This window comes from Cornus florida, unplaced genomic scaffold (assembly GCF_030987335.1).
Source record: "Cornus florida cultivar Cherokee Brave unplaced genomic scaffold, ASM3098733v1 CherokeeBrave_3.0.0_Hap2_Chr09, whole genome shotgun sequence".
NCBI lineage: Eukaryota > Viridiplantae > Streptophyta > Magnoliopsida > Cornales > Cornaceae > Cornus > Cornus florida.
The window spans coordinates 89,064,362-89,076,792 of NW_026775579.1; the positions used below are offsets into that span (position 1 = coordinate 89,064,362).

The following is a 12,431-nucleotide window of genomic DNA, read 5'->3' on the forward strand; positions in this document are numbered from 1 at the left end:
AAATACATAACCCTAAATATATATGATAAGAGTGTTATTTGCTTATAATGTAAACATTATGGGTGATTTGGGGAGAGCAAAATGGTATTTACGAAAGTTATTACTTAAAATAGTCACGTGCCCTCTTCAAGGTGATTTTATGATGGTAAAACTTAACGGATTAAAATATTCAAAATAAAGGATATAATTGTTATTTGTTCAAAATGTAAACATTAAGAGTGTTGTTATCACTTTACCCATATATATATTGCACCATAACTAGCTAACTGCAACACAATTGGCCAATTCTTGACGGTAACACCAATTTCTTTTAAGAATTGATCTATTCTCTTGAGAAATGACTGTTTTGTCTGTGAATTAAATCAGTTTCAATAACAATATGTTTAAAATTTGTTGCGAACCAACCAGTTTGCTCAACCATTGATCTCTAGATTCTCTATAATCATTTGATTTCACCGGTTAAAAAAAAAAACCATATCCTTTTATTTCCACCATATATATATATATATATATATATATATATATATATATATATTGTAGTACAACCAGCCGACTCCGCAACACAATTGACCAATTCTTGACTGCAACAACGGTTTCTTTTAAGAATCGAACGATTCTCTCAAGGTGTGACTGTTTTATCTATTATTTAAATGAGTCTCAATAACAATATGTTTAAAATTTGTCACGAATCGATGGATTTGCCAAACCATAAATCTCTAGATTTCTACAATCACTTTCTACCACGGTTCAAACAGAACTGTGGTAAAAAGATGTTTTTTTACCACGGGTTTTAACATAGCCTTATTAAAAAGGATATATTCATGGTAAAAATCTGTGGTTAAAAATTATTTTTCTTGTAGTGAAGGGTACTCAGATAAAGTTCAAAACAACTTTTTAGTATTAGAAAACATAAAAACATTTAACAATTTTTGTGAATGGTAACATCGGGGTAAATGCAAAAAACACCCCTGAACACCCCTGTATTTTTTAAAATGTGCAAATAACATCCCTGTTATTCAAAAGTCACCTCTATAGTTTCAAAATAGTGCAAATAAGGACTTTTTGTCGGAAGGGTAGGTAGAAATACAAATATACCCCCCAATATTTTTTATTCAATAATAATAAAAAAATTGAAGAAATTAAAATTATCCAAATAGACATTGACCTAAACTACGTCGTTTTGGGTGATGTAGGTAATGAAATCTTATTTATCTCAGGTTTAATATTTTTTTTTTGGGCGAATTTCTCTCTCTTCTCTTAACTCGCCGGTGTTCATGGTGAAGGAAGGTTTTCATTCAAGCCACTTTTGTCCCTCGGCCTCGCCGTTGACCGCCGCATCATCAATCTCATATCAGACCGCTTGTAAGCATTCTTACTAATATCATAACTAGCTTTCTGTGTCTTCGACAATCCAATAAGCGAAGCCTTGGACTTTAGATTCAAAGAGAATTGCTGAGACGAGGAGTTCGAGTTCGGATTCTAATTAGACAAATTTGAATTTCCTTCGGTGGATTATTTGTGCTCGTAGAACGCGTTTCGATCGAACCAATCGTATTCAACATCTTTGGATAGCCAAAACGATTCTGGAGGGAAATCAGGAGGAACTTCGGTGAGATCTGGGTTCTCCCGCAGATTGTCGCCGTCGGCTAGAGTTTCGCAAGCTATTTTCCGGTCATTGCCTCCGCCACAGACTGAAACTATGGTTTCAAGATCCACTTGTGGCATGCTGCTGGAAATTAAGAAAGTCTAGAGAGAGAAAGAAAAGGTTTTAGAAATAGAGAGAATTGAGAGGATAGTGGTAGGAAAGGAAGAATATAAAGCCAGAGAAAGAAATGAAGGTCTTGATTGATCAGTGCTGGGTGGGTGGTTTGGTATGATTTTCGTACATTACATACTCCTTTTCATTTTCTATAGAGAGGGGGAGAAATAACTTTTGCGTTAAAAAAGTACAAACTTCTAAAACGTTGATTAACCAATCAAGTGAAATGGGACTATAGGGAACCAGAAATCGATCATCCCACTGGGTCAGTGGTTACTTAATATTGCCATCGACACTTTACGTCGTCCTCGCTGGACTCGTCTGCAACGGATCTTCCGTTTGGAACGGGCCGTCCTTCGGGGCGATCTCAACAAGATTATATTCGGTTTCTCAATTTTTTTTTTTTTTGTTATTCACGCCGTCCAGATGAGGTGTGTTATTCATGCCGTTTCGTTTGCTCAATTTTTTGCTCGAACAAAGTTTTAATGGCGAACGAATTGGACTCAGCCAAGTTGGGGTTCGGGTTGGTCTGTAACTGATGTTTAATGGTGAATGTGGTTGTGGGGCGGCATTGCGGTGTTGAGTGGTGGCGATCTCTTCTCAGTCCTGCACCCTCATTGGACCAGCCTGCGCCTACGCCGGCGACCTGTTCTTCATAGAGAGAGAAAAGAGAGTGCAAAGGAGTTAAAAGAGGGAGCTCATCCAGTGTGAATACAAGCAACGCAAAAAAAGTGAGCAGCCAATAGACTGCTGACACGTATGTGAGTGTGCTAGTAGTCCCTCATTCTCGTCTTGGATTTCTCTCATCCCAAACATCATTTAACATATATCACTTAAAAGGAAGGAGATGGCTCAGGTAAGGTGATCCAATCTCCCCTTTTTTGTTTGTCATTGTTATGAATGCTTTGTCATCAATCATTAACAATTATGTGGAGAGAGAGAGCCACTGCTTTCAAGTACCACTGGAGATGTGGAGCTCACAAAATCACTCACTTATCTTATGCTGATGATTTACTTCTTCTTTGCCATGGTAACATTACTTCTGTATCAATACTCAAATGTGCCATGGACTATTTTTGTTCTATGTCTGGCCTAGAAATCAACCTCACAAAAAGCACGGTCTTCTACTCAGGCATTGATCCACATACAGAGCAATCTATATAAGATCTACTTGGTATTGGGATTTGCTCTCTCCCAGTCAAATACTTGGGGGTGCCCTTGATCACAACCAGTCTCAAAGCTTCACATTGTAGCATTCTCATTGAAAAGATTACACACAGAATCTCTCATTGGACCTCTAGGTCATTGTCATATGTAGGGAGATTACAACTTGTTAAGGCAGTCCTTGTGTCCACTCAAATTTACTGGAGTGGAATTTTCATTCCCCCAAAAGCTGTTATTGATGAACTCAATAAGATTTTCAGGTCCTTCCTATGGTCAGGGCCAGAAATGAAAGCACATGGAGCTAAAGTGAGGTGGAGTAAGGTCTGCAAGCCTAAGGAATTGGGGGGTCTAGGTATCCCAAATCTTGAACTCTCTAATAAAGCTGGAATCTTGAGACTCATTTGGGAGCTGCACTCTGATTACACTGATAGGTTATGGATCAATTGGTGTAAAACTTACCTAATCAGATCAAGAAACTTCTAGACTCTAAGGATCCTATCTCCATGCTCTTGGAGCTGGAGAAAAATTCTACAACTTAAACACCATGCAAGACTGTTAATCAAGCACAACATTGGTAATGGTAGAGATACTTACTTCTGGTGGGACAATTGGGCTCCTGGTGGCCCTCTTTGTTCTAGATTCCCAATTGCACTACTCATTGATGCTGGAATAGATGAGGATAGCATAGTGGAGAGGTTCTTAACCACCTCATCATGGTCTTTCCCACCTTCACTCACTGCTGCTATTCCTGAGCTTTTCTTTCTCCAGCAGCCTTGTCTCTCAAGGTCTGATACAAAGCAATGGACTGTATCTTCCTCAGGTCAATTCTACTTGAAGCACACATCATTATTCCTAGCCCCTCGCTCTGATTCTGCTTCTTGGTACATTCTTTTTTGGCACTCCCCTACAATCCCTCGTATGAAGTTTAATTTATGGTTGGCAGTGCAAGGTAGGCTCCCAACATTGGATTGCAAATCCATGGCAAAACACCATAACTTGTGTTCTCTTGGTCACAACAGCCCTGAATCTCACGATCATTTGTTTATCAACTGTTGTTTCATCTCCCCAATTTGGAGGTTCCTTAAGTTCAAATGCAAGTTCCACACTTCAATCACAAATTAGAAAGCCTTAATATCTTGGATCAACAGTAATTGGAAGAGGAAGACTCCTATGAACTTCATTCACAAGATTTGCTTCTCAGCCATGGTATACCACACTTGGGAAGAATGGAACAAAAGGGTCTTCAAGCAGAAACACTCTATACAGAGGATCGTCCTCCGAAAAATTTGTTTCACTGTGTCTTTAATTCTGAAGTTGGGATTTCTTAAAAAATGCTCAGGGTCAAGAAGAATCCTCTCCGACTGGAACGTGTCTCGATCTTACTGTCGCCCCCCTCTAAGGCCTCCTGACTAGCTCTCGCCGGAGTTGAGCTCCTTGCTTGGTCTTACCGGATCGCTCACTAACACCGTCCTTTAACAATTTCTTAAATCTGTTAATGGAGGTTATTAGTTTTTGGGTTGGGTTTCTCTCTTGTTGGCCTTCTTGGGCTTGTTTCTTGGTCCAAATGGACTTCATGGCCTATTGGCCCACATTGTAAATTCCTCCTTTTTTATTAATATATTTCAGTAGCTTTAAAATCCAAAAAAAATATATATATCACTTAAAAATTAAACTCATTTAATTCTTAAAATAAAGTAATAAATTAATAATATATATAAGGAATTAATATATAAATAGAGATAGAATCTTGAGAGAGAGAGAGAGAGAGAGAATAAATAAAGAATAAAAATAAGAAAAGAAAAATTATATTATAGTGAGAGAAAAATAAATAAAAATTACAAATATGAAAAGAAAAACATTACAGAGAAAGAAAAAATAAATAAAATACATAAATATGAATATTATGTATAGAAATGAGGGATATAATATAAATAGAAAAGAAATAATAGAAATATGAATATAATGAGTATTATATATATATAATATGTGTATTATATATATATTATTTATAAAAAAAAAAAATTAATTAATACAAATAACAAAGTAACAAAATAAATTATTTTTAAATTAATTATTTAGAAAGAGAGCCGTTAGAGAGGAGAGAATAACAAAATTTCAAAATTTTGTTAATTAATTACAAAAAAAAATCCCTGTACTTTCAAAAGTGTGCAAAAGGATAATGCAAAAGGACATTTTGGGTAGTGCAGAAGGATATTTTTGGTATTAAAGTCCAACTTTTGCTCACATGCACGACACATGGCAAATTTGTTGGTCAAAAGCCCTTATTTGTAACTTTTTTTAAAATAGAGAGGTCAATTTTATACAATAGGGGTGTTATTTGCACATTTTAAAAAATAGAAGGATGTTTTTTTGCACTTACCCCTGGTAACATCTATTAATGTCGCTCTGCTTCTGTTTGTTCAGGATCTAGTTTTGTGTTTTGATTCCCTCCCTAGGGCTTGTTGGTAGAGGTTGGTCTCGTTTGCATTTCCTTTGAGAAATTGTGAAATAAACTAGCAGCGAAGCATAATTGTATAATATTTTTATAATAATTATTAATTTGGTGCACGTGGTAAGGAAGGATTGCATAAATTTGATAGTAAATCATGAGGTGTTTTAACCAAGAGGCCTCATATCACCATCATTCACCAAAAAGAAAATGGAATTAAAAAAAAAAAAAAAAGTCTCAGACTGAAAACAAAACAAAAACAAAATAGTAACTCATAATAGAAATTAATAAATGAGGATCACATCACATTCATACAATAACATCAAACACAAACATTGTAAAATTGCTTTTAAATTTACAAAAGCAAAGTACTTGAAACAAATATTTATATTATTCAGAACTAGAAACACATCATTCTTGAACATCCACACGTACATATAGCTGAATAAAAATTCATTCACTTAACTTTGGCTTCAGAATTCACCCCAATTATACTGGAACAGTCCTATTCGAAGCAGACTGATCTGCAGCTGGATCCGAATCATCACCCTCATTCTCACCTGACAATTCTTCAAGTGACTTCCCCTTGGACTCAGGCACTAAGAAAGTGAAAACCATCCCCAAGAAGTTGACACATCCAAGCACAATAAGCGAATTCTTCACACCGATACCGGGTGGGTATCCAAAATCTGTCAAGCTCTTATGCTTGTTTTGTGAAGCATACAAAAACCCGAACGCACCAACTATGGCTCCGGCCTTCCCAGCTGCAGCCGATATGCCATGGCAAGTTGACCTCAGCCTAGCCGGGAAAATCTCGGCTGGCACTACAAATGTGGTGGCATTAGGCCCAAAATTGGCAAAGAAGAAAGTGAAGGAGTACATTACAATGAATCCAATTCGGTTAGGTTTTAGTGTCCAGTGATGGTAAGGAATGGCGAGGCCAAACATGAACACTGTCATGAAGAAGAAACCCATGAGTTGGATGGCGAACCGGCCTATAACATCAATGAAAGCCACTGTAAACCAGTATCCCGGGACCGTACTGAATATTGCAATTATGGTTTGTGCCCTTGCAATCAAATACACCTCATGAACTGCATTCATGGTCTCTGCTTTCGGAATCCACCCAATTGCACTGAACACATCCTTTTGGAAAAGGTTCTGACTGTAGAAGGCAATGTCCAATAAAAACCATGTGGAAGTGGTTCCGAGCAAGTGAAGACCATGACGACGAAGAAATTCCCTTGAAAACAACCCGAAAGAATTGTTTGGTTCTTGAACAAACTTCTCAACCTTAGCCTCTTCAGGGTCAAGTTCAACTTGTAAAACCTTAGCCATGTCCTGAGCAGCTTGTTTAGCATTCTTGGCCACCAGGGCGGTGTAACGGGCGGTTTCAGGCATCTTCATCCGCCAGTAGTAAGTTAGGAGAGCCGGAAAAGCCCCGAACATCAAAATGAGGCGCCAAATGTAGTCTGCTTGTGGCACAGTGGAGCCAGCCCGATCATCCTCGTAAGCCGGGGCAGGATAACCATGATCAAATGCAGCAGACACAATCAGACCAAAAATTCCTGCTGCCAGGATTCCGAACCCTTGCATGGCGAAGACAGCAGCTATGAATGCACCACGAGTCTTCTTGTTGGCATATTCGGACATGATAGTGGCTGAGAGAGGATAGTCACCACCAATGCCAAACCCTAGCCAAAACCTGAAGAAGCACAGTGAGGCCATGACACCCCTACGGGTCTCGCCAAAGGAAAAACCGGAGGCCAGTGAGCACACAACCATGAGAACTAGGGTCATGCCATACACTCTTTTCCTTCCCATTTTGTCACCGAGCCAGCCGAAGAACAGCTGCCCGGCTAGGGTTCCGACTAGGGCGACACCAGTCACGGAAGCCGCAACGCCGGGTGGTAAGGTGCCTGGTTTTGCGCGATCTGGATGGAAGTAATATATGCGTCCCAGTAACTTGGTGACAAGGGAAATGCTGAACAGATCGTAAGCGTCTGTGAAAAAACCCATTCCTGCAATCACAATTGCAGTGAAATGGTACAATTGGGTTTTGGCCACATCAAGTGCATTAAGCACTTCCAATTGTTGTCTCGGCATTGTTAGATTTTCTCTCCTTCCAACAGTTCTTCAAAATTACCTGCATTAGAAGAAAAAGGTGATTAAAACATACAATCTCTTTTTTAGGTCTCAACTTCTTAAGCTATCAATTGCTAATTTTATATATACAAGTCATCAAAATGTCGAGTAATTAAAGAAAAAGAAGAAAAATGCATATACACAAGTACATATTTATTATGTTTTTCTATGATTGAAAAAAAGACAGAATTTCAAGGGGAGAGATTTTTTTTATTTGTTTAATTAATTTTAAGTCGTGCTAAAATATGTTAGGAGACAGGAGCCAAGGCAGCAAACGTGTGAGAGTATTTTCTTTGCTAATACATTCATGGACAAAATTAATCATTTGATAATTACCAAAATAAAATATTAAAAATACCAAAATAAAAACTTATTCGTTAATTTTTTTTTTTTTTTTTTTTTTAAACAGACCAAGATATTCACTGAACATCCTAAATTAATAGCCCTGATGTACAAGTTTTTATCATCCAGGAACAAACAAAGAGAAAATTTGGTGTACAATGTCTCTCACTCATATAATTTAGTATTTGTATCCAAGGGACAGAAAAAAAAAATGATATTAGATGCTTAATTTCCGAGTACTACGTACTATATTGATTAGTAGGTGGATCAACTACCAGGTCGTCAATATTTTACACTTCAACTATATAGGTCGTTCATAATATATATATATATATATATATATATATATATATATGAGTATATTAATTATGAAAGATGTTTGTGGTGGAGTAAGTACTTCATGTGAACATTTCACGAGTGGTTATAACTTGCTGACCTAAAGGTTAAAAAAAAACTTGCTGACTCATCCTAGTGATACATACATTCATACAAAATATTCGTACATATTTGGTTAATTTTTAGAAAAAATTACATATAAATGGAGTTAAAGTTTTATATTTACTTAGAAATTGAGTCAAAGTTCCATATTTCTCTAAAATGGATTGCTGAGGTGGCACATGGTTTTTTACTGTTTAGAAAATTGTGGTGCCTAAAATGCCCTTCCCTAACAAAAAAGTAGTACCTTCAGTTCAAAAAAGTAGTACCTTCGAAGAAAAAGTAGTACCTTCGCGGAAGGGTATTTTAGGAACCACAATTTCTAAACAGTAAAAAATCATGTGCCACCTCAGCAATCCATTTTAGAGAAATATAGAACTTTGACTCAGCCTCTAAGTAAATATGAAACTTTGACTCCATTTATATGTAATTTTTCTTAATTTTTAGCTCTCTAGAAAAGTAGAGAGACTTGGGGACTCCGCAGCCGGTTTGTCAAGATGCATAGTAGTCTAGGTCTCATCTTCCAAAAATTTGTAAATTATTTCCACTCGGGAAGGGCCAGCAAACTATGCCGGCCGTGGACCACAATAAATCCACTTTGTGTATTTAAGGTTCAAGATCTGGAAAATATTAATTTCACTTTTAAAATAAGTATGTTAAACAATAACTTCAAAGTTAATCAAATTTAGTTAACTAGTCCACTTCATATATTAATTGCTTCACATGGAAATTCATTGCTTCACATGGAAATACATTGAACCTTATATTGAACTAATACCTAGCTAGCTAGCATTGCTAGTTTCATTTTTGACTATGACTAAAACTTATTCAACGAAGAAACAACAACTTGAAGCATATGTACGAATTCCATATACTCCTATACGAAAGGAGCTGCGGATATATGTTCTTTGGAGTGGCAAATCTCGAATTCAGATACACTTAGACAATTTAGTGCACACGGAAGGATGGAGATAATATAATTATTATTGTATGTGTGTGTGCGAGGGAACTTGGTAATTGTTAACAGTGGTATTAGCTAGTCCCTGGAAGTCCCGTATATGGAACAGCCCTTTGGATGACTCTAATGATCTGATACCTGAAAAGTGTCTTTATATATATATATGCATGGTTACCTTTAATGAAAAAGGGAAAGCGCCACCCAGAATTTGTGGGGTGTACCTAAAGTCTAACATGGTCCAACTAGGTTTGTACAATTGTATTCCAATTAAACCAGTTCCAATGATCAAGGAATTAACCACAATTATAGAGAGAGAGAGAGAAAGAGAAAGAGGACGTACCTGCTCCTTGGATTTCACTTGAGACAAGAAACTGGAGGAAGAAATCTAGGGATGGAGGAGATGCAGTTTAGTTGGGGTAGTTGATGACTGCAGGATAGGTATTTAAGGGGGCATCGAATGCTTGGAAAACAAACACCAATAAGAATATGCAGCATACAAAGGTATATACCCCCTTTCATTTTGGTCAACCGCTTCACATTGTTTGTTGCTTCTTTTTTATGAATTCATTAATTCTCAGCACTTGCTATACAGCTTCCTAACAATTTAATTAATTATTATAAAATGTATAATATAATAATACTACCATGAGTTGGCAACTATAAGCTTGCTTATAATGCTGTTTTTCCACATCAATGCACAATCATCTCCTTAATAGTTAATCTTTTGACCAATCAATTCAATTTAAAATAATTGGTTTTATTTATAAAAAAAATCAAATTATAGAGATTAACGATCCCCTGTCCTTTTTATTTATTTATTTTTTTTGTTTTGTGTCACGGAGATTGTTACCCCCTTGGTCACATATAACGTATGTTACAAGGCAATATCAAAGCTGCACCATAATATTATATAATAATAATAATCTAAAAGAATAAAGAGAGAGCTTGTGTCATAGTGTCCGAATATCCCATCATGGTCGTCATCATTATCAATATAATCCTATTTATATTTTCTAATTAAAGTCAGAAGCCCAAAGTCCATTTGATAATTATGTTTAAACAGGGCTATATTACTCATAATAATATTCCTTGTTACCAAACATACAATAGTGAGGCCATAGGCTCATAGTCATAGCTAAGACCAAGTCCATGGTCTACGTAAAAAATACAGTATTAATGGAAGTGGTTGGGGGAGAAAAAAAATATGTGGTCACATCTGCAAGAGACCATAAAGGGTTGTTCACTCAAATTGGCTGTACGAACATTTTGACCCTTGTGGAAAACCGAAGAAGCTTCTTTACCGTTGAAGGCCCTTACTGTTAAGGGCCGTTATAATAATCCATCGTATGGAAACTTGACCAAGGGTATTTCTTAATGGCTGAGGTGATGATGTTGGAGATGAATATAAATATAAATATAAAGGAGAGATATTGTTTGTTTTTTTTTTTTTTTTTTTTTTTTGGACAAGAGTTCTTATTGAGCTCTATTCATTAAAGACTGTAACGTATATATATATATATATATATATATATATATATATATATATATATATATATATTATGTAGCAAGCATTACTCATATTACACACACAAAATTTGGGTTCTAACTTTTTCCAATAATGGAGGAATATAAAGTGGGTTAGAAAAAAGAAGACAGAGACATGGCAGTAGGATACATGTATCAGTCTTTCCACGAAATATACTGGTAACATAGCAAAGACAATGATTGGGTCATTATATATATTAGCAATGTTTAATGTAAAATGACAAGTCGGCGAAGAAAGAAGTTGCAAGGAAAGTAACCAGAAGTTACAGATTATGTTTGGGTCGAAAGTATGCGTACGTGTGTGTGATGGATTTGTTTATTCTCTACTTTTTCGAACCATACATATGGAGTGATGATCAAGGGTTATGTCCCCAATTCAAAGGGCATACCTGTATTTCACCCCTTTATCCTTATCATTACAGCAATAATTGAATTTAATTTATACATAATATAAACATACTTCAATACAATGACTTTTATTATATATGTCGCCCACTAGGCAGCTAATGGAGTAAATGTGACAGCTAATTATAGATTTAGACTTGGATTTAGTTCCAAATTGATCCAATAATTTTTTTTTATAATAATTGTCATGCACAAAAATATTGGAATTCTTTTTTGAATAGTTTTGTATGATGTATTAAGAAGGTAAAATTTAGGAGGCAATATTTATTGTTATAACACTTCATCATAATATATAGTATTAAAAGTTTAAATGTTATCTCTGTCCTAACATGTATAAACAATGAAACATTGATGAGACCCGTGAATAGATCCATCTACTCCACGATTAATATGAGAACTTCTTATATTTTTTATTTATCCAAAAAACAACAAACTACATTTATTTTATATTATTTATTTTTATACATTCATATACTCCAAAAAACATGCCCAAGCGGGACCCACCATGATTACTTTGTTTGGACAGTACTGGCTTTATTTTTTTGTTTTTTTCCCGTACCGGCTATTTCTGTTGACAGCCATTTACGGTGATTTCACAAATTTGACATGCAAGAATGGAAACATAAGTGTTGAGTTCTGAGAATAGTGATTCACATTTTGTTTTCACGATTTTTTATATGTCTATTTCTTCCTTCATTTATATATATTTAAATCTTCAATTTATAATATCTCAATTGTGATTAGTCTTTTTATACTAAATAAGTAGAATGATTTAGTCACATCAAGACATGTAAAATAACAAAATATGAATCAATATTTTTGTAATTCTACCATTGGTTACCAAGAAAACGAGTAACTCTCACTCTAAAACGTCAACCTTGGAGACAAAAAAAAAGCATTAGTATTGAGTTATTGTTCTATTAACAAAATGCACTACATAAAATCCTTAGAATTAGGAAAGGCTTTAAAACCATGAATCAATTATTAATAAAATAGGTTTTTGTCAGGTTATAAATGGAGTGTTCTCACAAATTAAATAAAATCACGTCACATTTTATTGTCCAGCTAATTTTTGTTTGCTTTCGTTTGTCGTATAAAATGGTTCAGCATTTTTCCGGGACAAACAAAGAGATGTTTAGATTTGATAAATGGACAACAATGTTGTCTCAGTCAGTCTTTAACCGTGAAAGAGAATACGATGATAAAGAAATGGCACTGTGAATATGAAT

General features: G+C 35.5%; 2 protein-coding genes across 4 annotated transcripts; both read right to left on the reverse strand.

Moving 5' to 3' along the window:
• Window positions 1–1,272: 1,272 nt before the first annotated feature.
• Window positions 1,273–1,725, reverse strand: LOC132273117 (uncharacterized). Its single transcript, XM_059774144.1, has 2 exons — window positions 1,561–1,725; window positions 1,273–1,452 (listed from the first exon to the last, which is right to left on the reverse strand). Exons 1-2 carry the CDS (start codon window positions 1,723–1,725, stop codon window positions 1,273–1,275), a joined length of 345 nt encoding a protein of 114 aa, XP_059630127.1.
• Window positions 1,726–5,628: 3,903 nt separating this feature from the next.
• On the reverse strand, window positions 5,629–9,784 carry LOC132275000 (probable inorganic phosphate transporter 1-3). 3 transcript variants are annotated; one of them, XM_059776381.1, is made up of 2 exons: window positions 9,593–9,784; window positions 5,629–7,518 (listed from the first exon to the last, which is right to left on the reverse strand). In XM_059776381.1, exon 2 carries the CDS (start codon window positions 7,476–7,478, stop codon window positions 5,862–5,864), a length of 1,617 nt encoding a protein of 538 aa, XP_059632364.1. In that variant the 5' UTR covers window positions 7,479–7,518; window positions 9,593–9,784; the 3' UTR covers window positions 5,629–5,861. The 3 variants fall into 3 exon arrangements, with proteins under 3 accessions (XP_059632364.1, XP_059632365.1, XP_059632366.1); XM_059776382.1 differs by lacking the exon at window positions 9,593–9,784 and adding an exon at window positions 8,564–8,606; XM_059776383.1 differs by lacking the exon at window positions 9,593–9,784 and adding an exon at window positions 8,542–8,564.
• Between the last annotated feature and the right edge of the window lie 2,647 nt (window positions 9,785–12,431).